A 23,350-nucleotide genomic window follows, 5' to 3' on the forward strand; every position below is an offset into this window, starting at 1 on the left:
GACGGCGGTGGTGGAGGTCACAGCTGCGGCTCGGATTCGGTCCCTGGCCCAGGAAGTTCCATATGCTGCAAGAGCAGCCATTTAAAAAAAAAAAAAAGAAAGGAACAAAAAAAAACAAAAACAAACCACAAGGATATAATTACACAGCTCAATGCCTGGCATGCACTCAACTATGGCAGTTGCTGTGCATAAGGACCATTGTTCTCTATGGTAATGTAACCCCCTTTAAAGGGCCAGTTTTTGTTTTTGTTGTTTTTTCTTGTCAAAACAGAGTAGGTTTTTGAGAGAAGTACTGGGGATGGGAAACTGTATGTTGAAAAATTTTGGAGTATGAATTTATGCCACGTAGACTTGCTTTTTTTTTTTTTTTAACAGGGTTTTTATGTTACACTGCTCATCAAAACTTTATTGTGGTTATTATAGTGAGAGAAGGTACGGAAGAAAGAGAAGCAAGAGCTCTCTTACCTGGGAAAATTTGCCAGCGTGGGCACGTGACAAGACAGGTGGAACACTTTGGGACACTTCTCACAGCACAGGAGCTCCCCTCCGTTCTGACACACTGCACACCAGTCCTCATTGGGGTCGTCCTCTTTCCTTGTCTCTCCAACGTGAAGGGGGGACTTCTGGGAGGCATCCAGCCACTCTGACTTGCCAGTGGAGGAAGTTTCCTGGTGAAGCCCAGGTTGATCTCCAGTGCTATCAGGGGCGTCTGATCTTAGCACAGACTCCTCAGAAGCAGAGCTCTGACTGCTATTCAAGAGCAGGGACGTAAGTATGCTTCTTGGATAGTTGGTCTGCAAAGGCAAGAGGGAACACCCGTGTGTGCATTTCTGAAACGGGCACGCTCATGTTTTCTGAGCATGACTACGGTTCTGGACAGCAGACCGCTCACTCCTGAGCCCCTGGCTCGTTCAAAGCAATGTGTGACTCTGCATGAGACCAGAACATGCTTACGGCTAACTGTCCCTAATGGTACAGACAGGGGCCGCTACTGAAAAATATCTTCAAAACAGATCAGCAACAGTGAGGAGGTATGGAAAACACAGACGAAAAACCTTTGGATCTCCTGATGGTTAAGAAGTGCAAGAATAGGGGGGTAGTACAGAAGTCATTCACATGAGCTGTAAATATGCCTTATAATAGCTGTTAATTCCAATTATCTAAACACAAAACATGCCTATTGTAAATTTTTTTGTCATTCATTAAAAGGTGGAATTCCTATCCTGGCTCAATGGGAAAAGGATCCAGTGTTGCCTCGAGCTGTGGTGTAGGTTGCAGACGTGGCTCGGATCTGGTGTTGCTGGGGCTGTGGCACAGGCCAGTGGCTACAGCTCCGATGGGACCCCTAGCCCGAGAACCTCCATATGCCTTGGGTGCAGTCCTAAAAAGACATAAATAAATAAATAAATAAATAAATAAATAAATAAATAAAATAAAATAAAGTAAAATAAAATAAAAAGGTATACTGCTTTAAACCCTTAGAAGTAATTTCACTCCTCTAAGAGCCATTAATGAACCTAGGATGGTGAAAACTCCAAATTAATAACAGCATCTATTATCTCTTTAAATAGTTTTAAAATCTGAAGTAATAAATGGAGATTTAGTTAAAAGCATAGGTATATGACATCATTCCTTAGAGGCAATTATTTCCAAATTATTTAGCTTTTTCTTCTGCTAATTACTTCTATATTTCTAAATAACAGGGTTATATAGGGTTATATTGTAATTCTCAGGCTTTCAATTCGAAATATATTTTCAGCTTTAAATATACATATTTCCCCTAGAATGGGAGATTACATTTCTTCCTTCCTGGCTCTCCACACCCTCCTTACCCACACTCATACACCCATTCATAACATCCTCTTAACAGTTTCATTAAGCACTGGTTTCCTTTGTTGGTGGGTGCCAGTTTAATTGTTTATAGCCAGCATCAATTCCCACTGGTCAATAACACTTCTGTACTGGTTAAGTATTCCGAAAAATCAATTTTGGTCAAAATGCATGTTTAGGTTATATACTGATTATATTAATTTTTAGGTAAATTTGTATTCAGGTATTTGTTCACATCATGATGACTACATATACATACTGTTTATTGCATAACCACAAAATGTATGGTTACTGCACTTCCTTTTTCATCTTTTTGTTTTTCTTATGAGTCAATCATCCACTTATCTCTCTTTCTAGATGTCTATCTTGAAGTCATTCCGTCTCCAACAGGGCTTTAAGCTGCTTCTCAATATTGTCAAAACATTATTCTCCCCTGAAACACAGCCCTGGCAGAGTCTTCCATCCTCCTTCTACAGGGGGGTCCTGGCGGAGCTACTGTGCTGGGGACTCGCTACCCCGTCTCTGCCTTTCTTCTGTATTAGATGCCATTTGTGGGATCCTATGGCTTCCTCTTTCTTGGTTTACTTCATTTTTGATGAAGCATATCCTCAAGTATCTTCCAGAGAATTAGTGCATGGAATTAAAATTTTGAGACTCTCCATGCATGTCTAAAAATATTTAATCTTTACACATAATTGATAATTTGCCTGGGTACAGAATCCTGGCTACAAAATACCTGTCCTCTCAATTCTGCTATTTCTCTACTGTCTTCCAGCTTTGAGTGTGTGCTGAGGATGTGGTGACATTACGATGTCTAATCCATTAAATAAGATGTTTTTTCCTCTGGAGGCTTTTAGAATCTTCTGTTTTCCATCCATGTTTTTGTTTTAATTTACTGAGAGATTTCCTCAAATTCTGCAACCTTCAGACTATTTCCTTGCTTTTTATTTCCTATGAGCTATTTAAAAGTTCCTCTCATCCTACCCCTCAAAGAGAAATAGTATTGCAATCATAATATAATTACATTTTGAGGCCTAGATTCTTCATCTGATTCTTGCTTCACTATAACAACAGGAAAATCATAATTTTCAGGTGGTCCACTGTTTTCTTGTTTTATTCGGATTGGCTCCAACATGACCACTGGGACTTTGTGTGTAGAATCAGCTCCTGTTGGTTTGCTGGAAGAGCCAGAGCTGTAAGTATAAGAAAAAAGAAAGACTAAGAAAAAAAAAATCTAAGAATAATAACTACCTTACATTAGCAATAAGTGACACAGAATTGATAATGCATCTCCTGTATGCAAAACAGTTTAATTAATGTATAAAAGATGTTCTATTAACCTATCTAAATAAACAGTTACATTATATACCTGGAAAGATATTTAAATAAATTTATATAAAACCTATGTTAAAGGAAAACTGACTTCAATATCCTGAGGCTCTAAAATTGGGCAGATCTTAGAATGAGCATCTTTTTTTTTTTTTTTTAGGTTTTCCAGTTTCCTTTGCGGGTCAGTGACAGAGATTTCTAGCTCACGTTAAAGATTTACTGTCACAAAGTGTGAAGAGAATTAACTAGAGACATAATTTATTGGTGTTCAACTATTTTAAAAAAGCCAGTGAGACAAAAGCCTTTTACAGATGGCTACTATGTTCTCACAAGATTAAAGGCAAACTTTCCCCCCTAGCATATGCTTCCTTCCTATGGTTAGAAAATAAGAATCAGGTTCAGTCTATGAGTGGATATGTGAAGCAGTGAGTTAAAATAACATTTCAACAACTGCAATGAATTTATTATAAAACAAAATCGATGTTCGGTCATTAGAAAAGTCGCAACACCAAAGTTAGCCTAAGATTTTTTTTTTTCTGTCTTTTTGCTATTTCTTTAGGCCGCTCCTGCGGCATATGGAGGTTCCCAGGCTAGGGGTCAAATCGGAGCTGTAGCTGCCAGCCTATGCCAGAGCCACAGCAACGCAGGATCCGAGCCGCGTCTTCAACCTACACCATAGCTCATGGCAACACCGGATCCTTAACCCACTGAGCAAGGGCAGGGACCGAACCCGAAACCTCATGGTTCCTAGTCGGATTCGTTAACCACTGCGCCACGACGGGAACTCCTTTTTTTTTTTTTTTGTCTTTTAGCCTAAGATTATTATGTGTTTTCCCGAAGTTTTCATTTGTGGATGTTTCTACACGTTGCAGTGTATTACACATACTCATTTGTTTTTTCCTTGCTGTTACGCTAACACCAAACATATTTTCTCATTGTCAACACACACAAGGGTTTCTGTATCTTCACAGATAAAACTGTCCGTTCCTTAACCCATTACTTGAGCACTGGCAAGAGAAGACTGGTTACAGACTGTGTGGACTCGCGAATAAGTCAATTTACCTTCCTCGGCTCCCAACACTGGAGGCACTCGGTGAACGTATTGGTGGGTGTACACCTGTCATGGTAACAGGTCCTGAGGAGGAAATCATACAGCTTCATCAAACAAATTCATCAACTATGGAATTCCTACTGAATGTTCTCAGTACTGCACTGAAACTGCAAACATAATGAAAGGACGTAAAACAGTAGGGAGCCTAAGTGCCCTTAAACGAGCAGGGCTGTTCAACCTCAACACTACCGACATCTCAGGCTCAATACTTCTCCGATGGGGGGCTGCGTGTGCCCCGTGGAAGGTTTAGCAGCACCCCTGGTCTCGACCAGTTATTAGAAGGAGGAGCAGTTGTCCATACTTCGCTGCCAGGGGCGACGATCAGAAAGGTCTCCCAGCACTGCTGAATGCCAGAGCAGCCAGAGCAGGGGCCGAGTGAGGACACGACCGACAGGAAAGCTACACAGCACAGGAAGGAGGTGGTAGGGGCTGATACCAAAGCAGGCCAAGAAAGCAAGCCACACAGAGGCTAGTTAATGGGAGACAGTGAAACAAATATTCCAGCGCCTGACACAGAACCTGAACTGGAAAAATGCAGGCTTTAGGAATAATGCCGAAATGGTTTCCAGAAAAGTCTTGCCAAGTTACACTCCCAACAGTATGTACCGGAGGAGTTTACATCTCATCAATGAGTATTTTTGGTATTTAAAATTTTGCCTATTTAATAGAAATGAAGTCATTTGACTTTACAATGACTGGTAGTGAGGCGGAACCGCCTGGTCTCTTCCTCCTGTTTTACTGGCTGTGTGTATTTCCTTTTTAGGGAATTATCTACTCAGGTGCTTTGGCAACAGCAAATACTTTCCTTATTTATTTGTATGAACTTATAACACGATTGAGTAGTTTCTCTGCCACATTTTGTCAATCATTTCCTTTGACTTTGTTGATGTATTCTAAATAAATTTCTCCTTTAAAATTCCACAGCTGCTTTATGATGCCTGTGTGGCTGGGCTGGCTGGAGAAATTCTCTTCTTTCCTTATTTGGTCTAAGACATCTAATTTGCAAAGGTCTCCGGGAGAAGCATTAGCCAGAGTGCTTCTCTCCTGGAGGAGAGTTGTGTTAAAGATTCTTAAACACAATTAAATACCAAACAAACCACCAAGAGTGATGGTCACTGGTAAATTTTGAGTCTAAGCAAATTCCATACAGAAAGAGAGGATAACAACAGGCAATTTATCAAGAAGAAAAAGTATAATACTAATTTCCTTCTATGAGGGCTATAATGCCTCTAAGTTTTGTTGAACTGAAAATGTACTGAGGCTTAATCTTTGCTTCCCACTTTGAAAGTGTGCTAATTTTAAACAGTAACCCAAACTCAGACCCATTTTAAGCATCTAACCAAAAAAAGAGCAGGGGTGGGAGTGTGAATGGAGGATGATTTTTTTTTTTTTTTGGTCATTTTAGGACCACAACCAAAGCATATGAACGTTCCCAGGCCAGGGATCGAAGTGGAGCTGTGGCTGCTGGCCTACATCACAGCCACAGCAACTCAGGATCTGAGCTGCACCTGGGATCTACACCACAGCTCACTGCAACGCTGGATCCTTAACTCACTTATCGAGATGAGGGGTGGAACCCGAACCCTCACGGTTACCAGTCAAGTTCGTTAGCACTGAGCCACCATGGGAAGTCCTGATTTTTTTTCCTTATGATAAGTAAAAACTGAAATAAACACTAGTAAAATCAAAAGAGGTCCACTTTACCTGCAAGGCCTGGAGATGGCACTGATGAATTTGGTGACTGGACGGTCCTGTTGGAGGGTGGTCTGGGCTGGCCATGGTCTATACCAGCATCCTTCCTCACTATGTTGTCCAGCATGATTGTACTTGAACAGTCAATCTTATAAAAAAATAAATTATTTCATAGCATCTCACTTTACAAATTAAAAGCTACCTTAAATTTGTAAGAAAACTTCAATAGTTAAATTATGATTAAAAATAATAAAATATGTAAATATCCTGAGCGGGTCTGATGCATAATTTCCCCATAAACAATCCTGAAAAAAAGCTTTCACACGTCTTAGTACTTCAACTTGGTAAATATACTAAATATACGGAGGTCATACTATTTCAGAAGTTATAAGCCAGGAGAAAGCAGTATTGTGTGCTACTCACACCCTTAAAAATTAAAATTAAAAACAAAGGTTCCAATTTAAAAACACCTTGGTGAGAAGAGTAGCACGATTTCGCATTTTGTAAATTTCTTTACTGTCTGGCTTAGTAAGAGCCACATGGATTCCTGTATCTGCTTCTGTACTCAATCTACTGAGATGCGTGGTTTTGACTGAAGAATATGAAGGAAATCTGGTCTTACACAGAGTGGACCCTGGGGAACCTCTGGAAAGGTTGTAGGGATCCCCGAGTCCTGGGCCTACACTCTGAGGAACTATGCAGTAGGTAGATGAGCCAAGTGCATATATAACCCATTTCCAAAAGACTGAATTCACTTAAATACATTACTTGATCCCTTATGGATACCTACTGTAATGTAACACCTCATTCCTAATTGCATGCTGGATAAAACACTGATAAATTTCTACTGAATAAAAAACTTTAATACTTTATTTATTTGGGGCGGGGGGGGGCGTTTTAGGGCTGTACCTGCAGCATATGAAGTTCCCAGGCTAGGGGTCGAATTGGAGCTACAGCTGCCGGCCTACACCACAGACACAGCCACATGGGATCCGAGCCATGTCTGTGATCTACACCACAGCTCGCAGCCATGCCAGATCCTTAACCCCACTGAGCAAGGCCAGGGATCAAACCCTTGTCCTCATGGATACTAGTCGGGTTCGTTAACCACTGAGCCACAACGGGCACTCCCAAAACAGTTGCTTTATTCTGTGGTTCACAGGAGGAATCCCAGGTGAGGAAGGCTGGAGAACCATCTGACCTGAGGACCACAATTATTTCCTCCGGGTGCCTCTTTCAGTTGGTGGAGGAGTTATTTACTTTTAATATTCTTTGGGCAATACCTTGGCCAATACTTTTCAGAAAGTGTAAAAAGTACTAGAATGACTGGATTGGTTAGATCTTAACCTAAGAAAAGTTACTTACATTATGGAGTAATCCTAAAAGCTAAAACAAAAACTACAGGAATGAGACAGAAGTTCTCCTATCACCTATCCGTGAAAAATACATGCACTCTATCCATTTAAAGTATACACGATTATTGAATAAATGAAGTAACTCTGGTAAGGGTAACGATGCAACTTTTAGGAAATATCAGTTGATCTCTGTACCTTGAAAAACAAACTAAATAATAAAATTTTTTAATTTTTTCAAAATTTCATAAGATTTATTAAAGTTTTGAATGTCTGTATGCATGATTACCCGAGCTTACCGAATGAGATTAAATCAAGTATCAACTTATGTATACGGATCTGTTTATAGAATGTTATACATTCAGCCTTTGAAAAGATTTTTTGAAAAGTCATCCTGACAGAGTCTAGAGAGTAAATCAGAGGTGATTTTGCAGGGTTCAGTATAATCTAGCAGAAAGTGTTTGCATTTCTATTACTAAACGTCCCTCCATCTCTTCGATACGTCTTACATGTTAGCTTCCCTCTCTGCATCAGGTCTCCTCCCAGGCCTCCTTCCTCCCCTTTCCCAGGTCAGCTCCCACAACCCCTCACCACGACCATTCATTTACAAACACATTCAGTCCAGTTCCCTGGAAGACATTCTGCAGTATGTTCAAGTGTTAATACTAGTCGTTTTATTTTTCCCTACGTTGAGGATAAAAATAACTTCTAAAAACAAACATATTCAACCTACAATCCAACAAAGCCATGACTTTTACCAAAGTAAAGTTCCCGTAAAATTTTCAAAACAGATTCTTAGTATAAGAATGTACTTACATCTGGAAGAGAAGGAAGATTATAGGGACCCCCCACTGGTGAGCTCAGATCAATCATAGGTGAGCCAAAAGCCTTGCCATCGTATCCGGCTGCACTAGTGATGGTGGGGCTGGAAGGAGTAGAGGACGTGCTGTTGGCAGTCGAGGGGGTGGCCTGCCCACTGCTGATCTGCCACTGCAGAAGCAAGAAGGGAAAGAGAAAAGTTCGCTATCAGTAGGCCTATGACATAAAATGTCTAATCCCCGTTTCTGACACAAAGTAAAAGACACATTTTTGACACACCAAAAGTAAAAGATACACTCTGCTATTTGATTTCAATTGTCATTTTAAATGGGAAGGGTAGAGAAAACAGGTATATATAATTTCCATTAATCCTGTCCAAAAATAAAAAATAAAAAACACTGATTTTTACCAGAAGACAGCAGTTAGTATAGACCAAAGAACCACAGTACGCTATTTTTAGCCATGCCTGTGGCATGCAAAAGTTCCCTAGCCAGGGACTGAACTTATGGCGCAGCAGTGATAGTGCCAGATCCTTAACCCACTGAACTACCAGGGAACCCCTACGTACTAAATCTTATACATAGTGGAAAATAAATATGAACAACACATACACAGCAACTTCAAGATTAAGATGGAGGATTGAAAACACAAATTTTCTTCTCTCTTTACCTAACACATGTGAAACTTAAAGTGACAGTTGAAGACATTGCTTTAAATAGGCACTGAACCATAAAGACAAAGAAATAGGAGAAGACGGAAAACTCATTTTGGAAGCTGGAGCAAATGCACAAAAAGTAACGAATTAGTCATAGTCAATTTGACAAAGCAGAAACCTAAGTTGGCAGCGGGGAAAACAAGAAAAACAAAATACAGCTCTAAGAGCTTGGGAATTAGAAGCATAAGAAGTAAAACTGGGGCTAAGAAAAGGATAATCTATTGAGAATCTGCTTAAGAAGGATTAAATCTCATGTTCCTTTCCTACTTTCCTTGTAGCTACGTCAAGATAATAAGGACTTTCTTCACCTCCAGAGAAGAAGGCTGGAAGTTTATTCTCTGGGATAGGTAAGGGCACCAGGGTCAGTTGAAGGCAGAAGTATTGCACCGACAATGAAAATTAAGACAGCATACACAATAAAAATTAAAAAAAAAAGAAAAGAAAAAAGACTGAATGCTGACTGCCTGCCCACTCCTGTCTCTGGCCTGCTACCAATCTCCCTTCCCCAGCGTCTTCAACGAGTAGTCAGGTCCATCATTTAAGCCATAAAATGGAAGGATCTTTTTTTTTTTTTGTCTTTTGCGTTTTGGGAGGATGCACCCAGGAATATGGAGGTTCCTAGGCGAGGGGTTGAACTAGAGCTACAGCTGCCAGCCTAGGCCACAGCCATAGCGACGCAGGATCCAAGCCTCACCTGGGACCTACACTACACCTCACAGCAATGCCAGATGCTTAACCTACTGAGTGAGGCCAGGGATCGAACCCAGGTCCTCATGGATACTAGTCAGGTTCGTTAAACACTGAGCCATGACTGAACTCCTTAATGGAAGGATCTTTTGGCAATCAGACCACTACCTGAAGACGGTGACAATAAGTAACCCTCACAAACACATCTCGCAGCCCTCATACAGGAGCAAGACCTCAGCCATCAAACATTAGCCTCGAACCCTGGCTTTCAGGTTGGCTGGTTGGTTTGTTTGACACTCACTTCTCATACGTGAACAGGTAAGTAAGCATCGTCGAACATCTGAGGGGACTTTGTCATTATGTTAGAGGCTGAGATCAACACGGCAGGATAAGACTAGGAAGCTAAAGTAGATAGTCAAGGAAAGCTGCTGTCTACAATTTACGTAAAGTAATAGCAAAAGAGAAGAAGGTTTAATTGATGGATGGGTGGATACATGGGTATATGGATAGTAAGTGAGAAGGCAAATAAGAGCAATCTGACCCCGTAAAGCTTTTCCACTTTACTATGTTTGAAAATTTTCGTAATAAAATACGAGGGGAGGAGTGCCTGTTGTGACGCAGCGGAAACGAATCCAACTAGGAACCATGAGGTCATGGGTTTGATCCCTGGCCTCACTCAATGGGTTAAGGATCCGGCATTGTTGTGAGCTGTGGTGCAGGATGCAGATGTGGCTCAGATATGGCATTGCTGTGGTGTAGACCCACGGCTACAGCTCCATTTGACCCCTAGCCTGGGAACCTACATATGCTGTGGGTGTGGCCCTAAAAAGCAAAAAAATAAAATAAAACAAACTACTGAGGGGAAAAAACCAACTAAGATGTATCTCAAGACTGTGCAGGGGAAAAAAATTCCCAAATACTTTATCACCTAACATTTGGAGTACACAATACCAAGCGACAGTGTCGGAAATATTCTAAATATTCTAACTTTGAGAAATCTAATTCATATGCTCCACTATGTAAAAAACCCTGTGAATATGAATGTCATTTTTACCACCTACCCCTCCACATATCCAGCCATTCTCCTGTCTCTGTCGCTCTCTTTCTCCTTCCCTCCCCAGAATAATCGGTTACAGCTGATGTATCTTTCCAGTTTTTTCTATGTGTATGAGATTAAAACAACAAAAAAAAAACCTCACAAAAATCGAAATAATATACTCAAAAAGATCATATGTAGATTACTGCATCCCGCATCCCCCCCTCCCACCTCGCGCCAGGGACAGACTCTGAGCCACATCTGCAACCTAGGCCATAGCTGCGACAATGCCAGATCCTTAACCCTGGATCCAGGCTGGGGATGGAACCCCACAGAGCCAAGCCAGATCCCTAACCCCATGGCAACACAGCAAGAACTCCAGATTACTGCATTTTCTTTTTTTTTTTGTCTTTTGTTGTTGTTGCTATTGTTGTTGTTGTTGTTGCTGCTATTTCTTGGGCCGCTCCCGCGGCATATGGAGGTTCCCAGGCTAGGGGTTGAATTGGAGCTGTAGCCACCGGCCTACGCCAGAGCCACAGCAACGTGGGATCCGAGCCACGTCTGCAACCTACACCACAGCTCACGGCAACGCCGGATCGTTAACCCACTGAGCAAGGGCAGGGATCGAACCCGCAGCCTCATGGTTCCCAGCCAGATTTGTTAACCACTGCGCCACGACGGGAACTCCCCAGATTACTGCATTTTCTTAATGCCTAAGAAGCATTTCCACGTTACTCTGCCACTTAAATCCCCCACTCTATTTTCTCATAGTTTGTTCCTTTATTCATTGATGTTTAGAGTTTTGACAAGGAAACAGTACTCAAGTCTATTTTTCGCAGAACCTATGGCATATGGAAGCCACAGGGCCAGAGGCTGAACCTGCCCACAGCCACGACCTAAGCTGCTACAGCGAAAAAGCTGGATTCTTAACCTGCTGGGCCACAACATAACTCGGACTGGGAAACATCTTTTACAGTGTGTCTACCATTAAAAATACTACACAGGGAAGAGGTAGGTAAACATTTGCGTACCCAGAAGGTGTCAAGTGCTTTCATATAAACTAGCACTAGGTCTCAGCACAACTCTGCAAGGTACTCACTCATTTTAGTTGGGGCAAATGAGATTTAAGACTGAACTTGTACAGCATAAAGAATAAAATTATTAGGAAGGAGTTCCCATCGTGGCTCAGTGGTTAACGAATCCAACTAGGAACCTTGATGACCCGCAGGTCGACCACTGGCCTCGCTCAGTGGGTTAAGGATCCGGTGTTGCTGGGAGGTGTGCTGTAGGTCGCAGTCAAGGCTCGGATCCCGTGTTGCTGTGGCTCTGGTGTAGGCCGGTGGCTGCAGCTCCGCTTCGACCCCTAGCCTGGGAACCTCCATATGCCGCGAGAGCGGCTTGAGAAATGGCAAAAAGACAAAAAAAAACAAAAACAAAATACGACACAAATGAAGTTATCTATAAAACAGAAGTAGACTCACGTACACAGAGAACAGACTTGTGGTTGCTGGGGAGGGGGCACAGAGGCAGTGGGTAGGAGGGTAGGAGTGGGGGGCGGTGGGGATGCAGGAGGGTTGGATTGGGAGTTTGGGATTAGCAGATGCAAACTGTTATATATATAATGGATAAACAACAAAGTCCTACTGTGCAGCACAGGGAACTATATTCAGTATCCGTAGCGAACCACAATGGAAAAGAGTATGAAAAAGAGTATATATAGAAAACATAGGCCAAACATTCTCTGACATAAGCGACAGCAACATCTTCTCAGATCCACCTCTCAGAGTATTGCCAATAAAAATAAAAATAAACAAATGGGACCTAATCAAACTTCAAAGTTTCTGCACAGCAAAGGAAACCCTAAATAACACAAAAAGACAACCCACAGAATGGGAGAAAATCTTTGCAAGTGAATTGACTGACAAGGGATTCCTCTCCAAAATTTATAAACAACTTCTGCAGCTCCATACCAAAAAAACAAACAACCCCATCAAAAAATGGGCAGAAGATCTAAACAGACAGTTCTCCAAAGAAGACATACAGATGGCCGAGAAACACATGAAAAGATGTTCAGCGTCACTCATTATTAGAGAAATGCAAATCAAAACCACGATGAGGTACCACCTTACACCAGCCAGAATGGCCAGCATCCCAAAGTCTACAAACAAGAAGTGCTGGAGAGGGTGTGGAGAAAAAGGAACCCTAGTACACTGTTGGTGGGATTGTCAATTGGTGCAACCACTGTGGAAAGCAGTATGGAGATGCCTCAGAAAACGAAACATAGAACTACCATTGGATCCAGCAATCCCACTCCTGGGCATCTATCCAGAGAAAACCACGACTCGCAAAGACGCATGTACTCCAATGTTCATTGCAGCACTATTTACAATAGCCAAGACATGGAAACAACTTAAATGTCCATGGACAGAGGAGTGGATCCAGAAGATGTGGTACATACACGCAATGGAATATTACTCAGCCATTAAAAAGAATGAAATACCAGCATTTTTTGCAACATGGATGGACCTAGAAACTATCATGCTAAGTGAAGTCAGCCGTACAATGAGACACCAACATCCAATGCTTTCACTGACATGTGGAATCTGAAAAAAGGACAGACTGACTTCTTTGCAGAACAGATGCTGACTCACAGACATTGAAAAACTTATGGTTTCTGGAGGAGACAATTTGTGGGCTGGGGGGATGTGCCTGGGTTGTGGGATGGAAATCCTGTGAAATCAGATTGTTATGATCATTATACAACTACGGATGTGATAAATTCATTTGAGTAATAAAAAAGAAAAAAAAAGTATATATATAACAATCACTTTAATGACACTAGAAACTAACACAACACTGCAAATCAACCGTACTTCAGTTAAAAAAGACAATTTCTCTTAGCTTTGTCTCTACAGGATGACCTATAATAAACTTTTGTAACTCATGTTTATTTTAACAAGTTTTTGTCTTCCTCCACAATCAATGATCTATTCATAAATTCGATGTGATCTGGACGTAGAGAAGCAGAACAAGCAGCTGAGGGGAAGGCCGCCTACGTACCTGTTTTATGGCTTGCTGCGCCAAGAACGCCATCTGCAGGGGGTTGGGCTTTATGGCTTGTCGGGGCATATTCTGGTTTGGAGGGTATCTTAGCTGTTGAGGATGAGGAGGAAGAACTGGTCCATTGGATTTGGGGCTGTGATTCTGAAAATTTATCAAACGTGGAGGGGGTTGCTGTAAAAAAAGAAATGAAACCAATTCAGTGACAATCATCTCCTGAAAGAAAAATTACAGAGAACTCAACTTTTATAGAACAATAGCAACTCTGTCACAGGTGAATCATTTATGAACATTACAACAAGTGCATGGGGGGCGGGGGGGACAGCCTTCCAGAATGTGTACAAGCAATTTAAAAAAAAAAGAAGTTTCATTAGGAAAGAGCCTTAAGAGAGAATTTTCCAACTTTAAGTAGGTTACACCACAACTAGATCTAGGCCACACTGGCAAGTACGAAAAGCTTGTCTTTGGTATTGTTCTAAGTCCCTGATTATAATCTTTTGCAAAGAACTGCCCTCTGCAAACCTCGTAAAGTAACACGGTAGCAGAATAACAATTTCCAGCGTTTATGGAGTAGTTATTACATGTTAGGTACCATTTTAAGTGCTTTACATGTGTTAACTTATTTAATCTTTACAGCAATCCTCTGAGGTAGGAATTCTCTCTGTTTTGTAGGAAAAAAAAAACTGCAGAGAATTTAAATAACTTGTCCAAGACTAACAAAGACAGGAAGGAATGCAGCTAAGATTTGAACTCAAGTACGCTAGCTCCAAGGTCTGCACTCTAAGCAAAACATTAATAATGAAAACAGATTATATTAATAACATTTAAAACCTACTGAATTTTAGATCTCCTTCAGATCCAAGTGTATGCCAGGCATGGAGATCAGCCTGTGTTACATGTGTTATCTCATTATTACCCTCCCCTCATTTTACAAATCAGAACACTAACATTAAAAGGCTTGGATAACTTGAAAAAAAGCATAGCTCATAAAAGGCAGTGCTGAGGCTTTAATTCAAAACCAGTCTTGCCATTTCATTACCAAAACGTGTTCTGGGACTTAGCCAGGGGTACTAATTACAGCTCGGAGGAAGAGTTTTGCGCACAAAGAAAACAGATTTTCAAAGGAAACCCTTCAAATGGGGTGATTACGGGCTGGGAAGGCGAGCCTAGTTTGTTCACAAAATGCCAGTCCTAGAAATTGAGACCAGTGTTCTAGGAAAAAAGTAACCTCACACGACAGTCTCATCTTAACTATCCAATTCTCTCTAAGGCTGGCAACTTACTCAAGGTAAATACTAATTTTCGGGCTATCTCACTGGATAACAGGGTTAGAACTTTTCAGACAGGGAACTGTCAAAGCCCACATTCGAAAGGAGACCAACAAATGTGGAATTTATAAGGCTGAAGTACTAACACCTTCAACTTTGACACTGTGAGGGCAGACAGCAAAAAGCACAGCCCTGCCCTCTTTTTTTTTCTTTTCCTTCTCCCATTTTTGGAATTTACTCCCCTTCTGGGTCAACTGCAAACTCGCTGGCACTGGGTTCACCCTCAGTAACTTTTAAGAGTGGCCAGCAATTGGTTCTATACCTAGTGAAGAGTAGATTTAAACACTATTTCAAGAACAAAGGAAATTATGTGGGTGAAGAATATCAAAATATTAGAGAAAAATAGAGAAAATGTATAAGCCTGAAGGAGTCTTTTAAGTTTACCTGTGTTCAATGGACAGATGTGAGCATACCCACAATGAAGCACACATACACTCCTGCTTATAGACTGCTATTTTCCCACAAGTATATGCGAATAAACTGTTAGAAAACTAAGAACACAGGTGGGCAGGGCAGTGTAAAAGTTTATAGAAGAGAGAAAATTGATGAATGGAACATGTAGAGAAGTAATCAGGCAGAGGGAAGTCAAAATGAGAGATGAGAGGGTCCGAGAGCCATTAGAGGAGAAAGAAAAAGAGCAGTGTGTGGGCTAACGACCCAAAGATGAGAAAATTACTTTACAGCTGACTCTTGAACAACTCGGGGTTTGAACCTCATGGGTCCACTCAGACAATGATATTTCCCAATGGTAAATACTTCGTACCCCATAATCCTTGGCTGGTTGAATCCTCAGATGCAAAACAGTGGACAGGCAGAGCCAACTCTAAGTTACACGTGGATTTTCTCTCTTTTCTTTTTCTAAGGCTGGGATCAAGCCCACATTTTCATAGACACAATACTGTGTTTTTAACCCACCGGGCCACAATGGGAACTCCTACATGTAGATTTTCAACTGTATGGAGGGTTAGCACCCTTAAACCCTGTACTGTTCAAGGGTCAACTCTATTTATAAGTGGGAAAACTAGGCTGTATAATAATAAAGATTGTACATTTTATATATATCTTACACAGCAAAAGCAAATATCCGAGATAAGCAAGCTAAAGGCTCAATCCAGGTCTGTTTTGTCATTGTTTTAAAGAACTATCTATGAGAATGTGACCAGGTCACATACAGTATCTATTTACTGCCTCACTTCTTCACCTCTTAGTGAAAAGGGAATTAATACAAATGATGGATTTATTCTATTTCAGATTAATAAAGTGTTAAATAAAAATCACTTTACCATCTCTCACACACTTAAGTATTAATCATACAGATGCTTAGCACTAGATACTCCACAAGTAATTATTTTCTCTCTTTTCCTCTTCACATTTATCTTCAGAACAATTTTTGCTCTCTGCAGTTTATCTGCAATATGTCACTCTGCAGTCTGCAGAGATAGTGACAAAATTATTCCTCAATGTTCTTAACAAAATCTCAAGTCTGCCAGTTGATTCCTGGTATCTAAAGCATACAATTATTTTCCCATGGAACACTCACCAAAGACCTGTCAAATTGCTTGTTATTTACTTCCTTTAAAAACCTGGGTTAAAACAAAGTTCGAGAGGAATGATCAACTGATCACACTAATATTCTCCTGGATTTGACAAGCTTTCTTCATCAATTACAGAGCCATAAACCTCAAACGCATCGCCTCAGGTCCTCTTAGAAGCAACTCAAAAAAGAGGATCTACGCAGACCCATGACTTTTATTCAGGGCCCAAGTAAGAGTCAGTCCTACGATGATCACCTCTTTGTTTTGTGAAAACGCTACACAAACATTATTGTGCCATCTAACTGCTTTTTTAAAGAACCACACTGTACACTCCTCTTAGTGCTAATATTAGTGGTAATACATATCTTATATTTTATCAAATACAGATAGTACTCCTGTTTCTTTTTGTCTGGTTGACCAAAAATTGAGATGAGTGTTGTTCTCAAGCAAATTGAGGGAATTCTTAGCCTGGTCCCGCATACTTTATTTGACTCTTAATTAAAAAAAAAAAAAATCACTGTGCCATTTCATTTGTGTCATTTACTATAAATCAGTTCAAATCCTTCTAGGAAATAGGGAAAATACAAAATAAATAAAGGTAACTGAAAATATTAATTTGAATTTGTATAAATTAAGACATTCTACTCTGTATTAAACCTTTTAGTAATCTGAGCAGGACAGTTACACTACTTAACAAAGTTAAAAACCTTTTATCTTCAAAAACTAGATTGAAAATTCACAGAATATTTCATATCTAGTAAAAATGAGAATGGTTCATGGAGTATTTGCTCAGAAATAAGGTCTGAAAAAGATAGACTTCTAGAAAACCACACCCTTGCACTTCTCTATTTCATCTGGCCCTGGATTCCAACATGCAATGCGCTTTTCTAAACACTGCATCCCCACTCACAACAGACGTCTAAAGTGTTAGTCATTCTGATGCACTAATCTAAGAAGTATGACTTACAGGTACTCGACTTTTCCAATCAATTGTAAGCATGGGTTATTTAGGAATGCAATTATTTATCCTCTGTTATAATTTGAAGATGATGAAGCTCAGATAATAGAACACCATTAAGTTCTTTTTGAGAAGGGCTAAAAACTAGGAATGACATCAGGGATCCTTAATGGGATAAAATCTTATAAATTCATTATATTTATATCACGGATGAAGGATGCCTTGGTTATTTTAAGAGCTGCTGAATACAACTGTACTATAATTATCTAAGTTAGGACAGGCCTGCTTCCAAATTTACCTGATGAGAGATGGAAGGTTGCTGGATGGGCCCCTGCATTCTAGGGTTTGGTAAACCCACAGGTGCTGGCCTCCGTTGCACCTGTTGCCTCTGAGCCATTACCTGTTGCTGCATATGCTGGAGTCGTAACTGAGCTAGGCTGATCTGTGTTGGAAACTTGGATAACTGGTTTGAAGATAAACCACCTGGTGGCTGTGAATTCTGTTCCACGACAGGATTCTGCTTAGGCATTTGTGGTTGACTCTCTTTGTCTTCGATTACTAAAGAACCTAATTAAAGAGAAGAGGTTAAGTTCTAAAGATTTTCTGACAGTGAAATACTGCATTTTGTAAGACTATTTTTGCTGATCTTCAGAATTGCCACAAGGAGCCTTCTTGTCTCAGGAACCCTTTACACCCTTAAAAATTGAAGCCCCAAAAAGCTTTTGTTTATATAGGTTCTATTGAACAAAACTTACCACATTCAAAACTGAAATAAATAAAAACATTTTTACTCACTAATTCATTTAAAGATGAAGAACCCAAATAAGATATTTTTATGAAAACTTACTTTCAAAAAAATTTAGTGAGGGATGGCATTATTTCACGTTTTTGACCATCTTTTAACTGTCTGGCTTACTATCTGAATTCGCATATCTGTTTCTGTATTACCTGTCATAATACACTGTTTAGGTTTAAATACATGAAGCAAACCCAGACACACATGATGTGCACTTGGAAAAGGGAGGCTGCCATCCCTGAAGGAGTGTCAGACGTACCCTGAGAACTGCTGCTGGATATCAAAACAAACAAGCAAAAACGACACTGGCTCGAAAAACAATACATCAAAGCATTCCGGATTTAGTATCTCTCATGTTCTTCACACCTTCGCAGTGCACACCAAGTTAGTTCTCTGGTAAAGAATATTCTGGCTTAACACTACATTGTCAGAGTTCAAAGCTACCTCAAACAGGTCTGCTCCAAGCACAATATAAAGCTTGCTTCTCTAACAGCAGAGACTCAATTAAATATTTCTGATCTACTGAGCATATGCATCCTAAAAATATGGTTATCACTCATTAAGCACTTACTATGTATTAGATTCTAGGACAGTAGGTCTATGCATATTATTTAAGTTCTTTGTACAGATAAGGGATCCAAGTTTCAGAGAGACTGAACAACTTACCATGCAGTACAGGACACTGTTTTATAAATTTCTCACAAACAGGAAATGCTGTTTTTACTCTGGTTTTGCTGATGCAGATCTGTCTAAAACTACACCCGTTTTTCTGTGTACAGTCAGACATACTCTTACTTTTACCTACGTCTACATCACGCAGTCTACATTTTAAGTAATATATTTGTAAGTACATGTAACTCTACATGACAACTATGTGGCTATGTAACTGCGTCACGAGACATGTTTCTATAATATTTTCTTAGCCTCTTTGCTGAAAACTCCATCTTGTCCTGCTTTACTTTATCCCATCTTCCTGCTTGAAAACCAGTCACAGTGATGGTAAATGACTTCAGCTTAAGAACAAAGACCTAAAGGCGTAAGTTATTCACAGGGTCAGCTGAATGAGGACATAATGTGTTGGTCTAGGCACACTGGACCTGTGCAGACTGGCACGCCATTTGCACAAGCATGATATGTCTTGTAAGAAATAAGAGAAAGAGGAACCTCATGGCCAACTGGTTTGTGAGCGGTCGTTAGCAGAACGTGCGTTAGCCAAGAGAATCAAGGTGCAAACCTAGGCACGCAGGGTTGCGGCAAATAGGCATGCCCTTTGCGGAAGCACAGTGAGGATTCTCTGGAATGCTATGTATGCATAGACAGCTCACTCAAATGCTTATGATGGTTATGTGCCTAAAGGTCAGAGTATAAGCTTAACCTTCTACCAGCTAAGTGACTTATAAAATAATAAAAAAAAAACCCCTATATCCTCCACCCGTAGCCCCCTCCTCACTTGAAGGCATCCTCAAGAGCACACTAAGAGCAGTGTGGTTTCTTGAGGCGGCGCTCTTGGTCCCTGAGACCTTGAGACCCCTGGTTCCCACCTTTACTTAAGATAAATGTCTCTGTATCTTGTTTTATGTTAACTTTTTTCCTTAAGTCTCACAGCACCCGATCTTCAGCCCCATCCTGCTGAGCTGGTCTCGGCAACTGTGACAGGTTCTTGATATAGCACCATGTATGGGGAGGGTGGGGGAGGCTAACAGACAGTTACTTAAACACATTAAGATGCTTTTCTTTCCAGTTACGTAGCCAACAGTGTGTGTTACTCCAGCTGCCCGCTATGTATAAAACAATCAATAGATATATACTCCTAAAGTGAGCTGCAGGAGTCACCTGATCACCCTTCCTTCAAAGGGCCACCTTATGTTACCATTCTTTTTTGTGCCTTCCTTGCACAGATGACATTTGTGTAAGCCTATTTCTTCCTTTCTTGAGGTGTTCTGAGAGCACTGCCACTTTCCAGCCATTTCTTCCTTTCTGACCAGTCTCTAACTTAGGAAATGAGAAAGAACCATCTTTGATGATTTTGAACCAATGTAAATGAGACCAAAAACTGTCACCAAAGAGAATATTAATATTGGTGGTTGGTGAAGACCACACAGAGAAAAAAAGAAGATACACAGAATTCTTAAATTTCTGTTTCTATATTTTCCTGTGAGAAATGTAAAAAGGAGGCAAATCCTGAAAACTTTTTCTCCTGGCACATAAAGTGACAAGAGAGCTAAGTTAATAAGCTTCTCTGGGCTGCCTGCAGAGGGGATACATGATGTCACCAAGAGGTAACATAATGAGTCTCCCTTTGTCGTAAGTCAGTGGGCTCGGACTTAAAATGTGGGCGCTTATCTGCATGCAAGTTACCCTTCAATTAGGAAGTTAAAACTTAATTATTACATCAAAGGCAAAAGAAAACAATGAGAAGTCTTCCCTAGCAAGATAAAGCCAATGAAACATGAGGTGCCTGAGGACTGGGTTTCAAGAATAAATAAGCCAATAAATACATAGAAAATACTATTTTAACAAAAAACATCCTAAATATAAAAGAATGGCAGTTAACAAGTCAAGAGCTTTATCAACCACACTGATAAACATATAATTTAACAGTATCTGGGGGGGAAAACCTCCTAAATCCAGGAGATCATATGAGTCAATACAAAGGATGTTCCCTATCATCCGCATCTCACACCTGCGTTTATGTTCATGCATGTGTCAAACATGTACACACACTAATGAAATACTTGTAAAAATTCAGTATCTTTAAAACAAGGTAACAAAAATACTTTGGGGGTGGAAAGGAATATGTTTGTAATAACCTCATAATCATTAAGAGTTCCAGAAACACGAATTCCCATCGTGGTGGCACAGCGGAAACAAATCTGACTAGGAACCATGAGGTTGCAGGTTACATCCCTGGCCTCGCTCAGTGGGTTAAGGACCCTGCGTTGCCATGTGCTGTGGTGTAGGTCGCAGATGTGGCTTGGATCCTGCATTGCTATGGCCGTGGTATGAGGGCCAGCAGCTGTAGCTCTGTTTGGACCCCTCACCTGGGAACCTCCATATGCTGTGGGTGCAGCCCTAAAAAGCAAAAAAAAAAAAAAAAAAGGTTTTAGAAACAAGTGCCGCTTTGAGAAAACGTACATAATGGCCTACCTAGATTGATAATATTTTGAGCCCAGAAACTAGGATCACAGTGAAACTGGATGGTATTGTTGGTCACTGGGGAAGCATCACACCTTGCTCGAAGGAGATGCCGTAACCGGTATGTAATCTAGAAGAAAGGAGAGAGACAACTAAACATCAAAATCTTTATTAGGCAAATAATTTATGAAGTTCCCAATAAACACACATGTATGACAACACAAAAGAAGCAATCTTTATATATACATATAAAACAAAGTCGACATAAAACAGAAGTTTTGAGGTATAACTCAGTGGGTTATACTATTGAATCAAAACTGAAAACTATCTTGAAGTTATTTGAATTTCTGAAAGTTCACAGAAACACCAATCAAATATCTGTAAAATAAATTTTTATATATTCTACTCTTGATTTTTTTTTTTTTTTAATTTTTTTAGGGCTGCACCTGGGGCATATGGAAATTCCCAGGCTAGGGGTTGAATCGAAGCTGCAGCTGCAGGCCTATGCCATAGCCACAGCAACTCAGGATCCAAGCCACATCCAAGAGCTACACCACAGCAACACTGGGATCTTTAACCCACTGAACCAGGTGAGGGATCGAAACCACATCCTCGTGGATGCTACTCGCGTTAGTTACTACTGAGCCACATCGCCTACTCTTATTTTTTTTAATGTATTCTTCCAAAGGATTCAGAATTTAGATTGGTGGCCAATAAACTGCAAAACATAGAAACTGATCTCTGCTCAGGCCTGCCAGTGGGATGGCCCTCCTCGTCCCTATGCTTTGACATAGCACCCGCCCCTCCGCACTGCAGTCCTCAGTGACTACTCAGTCATTCTCCCTCAGCCCTTCATGAGCTCAGCTCCTGGCTCACTTATCACCATCACCAAACTCCTGCTGTCCCAATTCTTGATGATTTTAATATCCAACTAGATGATTTTTCTTTCCACTTACTGCCTCCAGTGCCCAGATACCAATAATCCTGCAAACCCTGAAGGTCCTATAGACCTGTCCTTACCCTATCCCTCAATTCCTCCTTATCCAGCTTAGAGCCCAGGGCCAGTCCTCACCATCTTTTCCTTGCTTGTAACATGTCTTTCTCTATCCCATCAAATTATACACACTCCCTTCCCTCTCCCCAACATTATCCCCCAAACACCACTGGGACAAATACAACATCTGACTGATTGTAATTATACTGATGAAGGTACTGACTGATCAAACTTCAAACCGAGGCCGGCTCCTAAGACAGGCTATCATGACTTTACTCTGGTCCTTCGCGGCCCGACTGTCCTAAATGACTGTTTCAAACCAACTTCCACTTTTCCCATCTCCAGCATCTCTTCCCCCACCCCCCATGTTAGCTGACGGTCCTGCTTACTCTTCAGTGGAAAAAAGGGAACAATAAGGACCCTCCATCAACTTCCATCACCTACCAGTAAATGCTATGCTTCCCTACCATTATGGATTAAGTGGCCATGCTTCTAGCCAGAGCCAGGCCTTGCACCTGCCCAACAGGGCTCGATACCTCTTGGCGACTCAAAGACATTACTAAGCAATTTTCTCCCTTCTCCTGGATCATCAAGCCTTCCATCTTACTCAATCAGTACCGTCAACACATCAACATGTTTTAACTTTTCCCATCTAAAAACAAAGCTTGGCTGCTTTTCTCCCATCATCAACTGCACCTTTTTTCTGCTCTGCTTTATGCTTAAACTCTTCCAAAGACTTCATCTGCATTTACTGTCCCCCATTCCTCTCCTCCCATTCTTTTCTGAAACCACTCCTTTCAAGCTTTCAGTACTTTTCACCTGAGTGGTCACGTGGCCCTCATGGAAACGTTTTCCTCTCATAGCTGCCCCCTTACTTCACCAGCTGCCACGTTCTAAGGCCACTGAGAAGAGGTCTGGGCTCTGCTGTACCACCTCAGTCTCACTGTTGGTTCCTTCTCTTCCACACCAGGAT

General features: G+C 40.8%; 1 protein-coding gene across 4 annotated transcripts in view; it reads right to left on the reverse strand.

Moving 5' to 3' along the window:
- TRIM24 (tripartite motif containing 24) overlaps positions 1 to 23,350 on the reverse strand; it is a 96,427-nt gene that overhangs the window by 6,498 nt on the left and 66,579 nt on the right. For 2 of the 4 annotated variants that reach the window (XM_047763040.1, XM_047763038.1), the window contains 8 exons: positions 21,396 to 21,513; positions 17,853 to 18,019; positions 13,632 to 13,805; positions 8,131 to 8,304; positions 5,975 to 6,110; positions 4,222 to 4,294; positions 2,855 to 3,023; positions 466 to 794 (listed from right to left, as the gene is read on the reverse strand). In XM_047763040.1, coding sequence (XP_047618996.1) covers positions 466 to 794; positions 2,855 to 3,023; positions 4,222 to 4,294; positions 5,975 to 6,110; positions 8,131 to 8,304; positions 13,632 to 13,805; positions 17,853 to 18,019; positions 21,396 to 21,513 — 1,340 coding nt within the window. Of the gene's footprint in view, positions 1 to 465; positions 795 to 2,854; positions 3,024 to 4,221; positions 4,295 to 5,974; positions 6,111 to 8,130; positions 8,305 to 13,631; positions 13,806 to 17,750; positions 18,020 to 21,395; positions 21,514 to 23,350 lie in introns of all 4 variants that reach the window. The other 2 variants (XM_047763037.1, XM_047763036.1) reach the window with 1 other exon arrangement.

Source organism: Phacochoerus africanus, chromosome 16 (genome assembly GCF_016906955.1).
Source record: "Phacochoerus africanus isolate WHEZ1 chromosome 16, ROS_Pafr_v1, whole genome shotgun sequence".
NCBI lineage: Eukaryota > Metazoa > Chordata > Mammalia > Artiodactyla > Suidae > Phacochoerus > Phacochoerus africanus.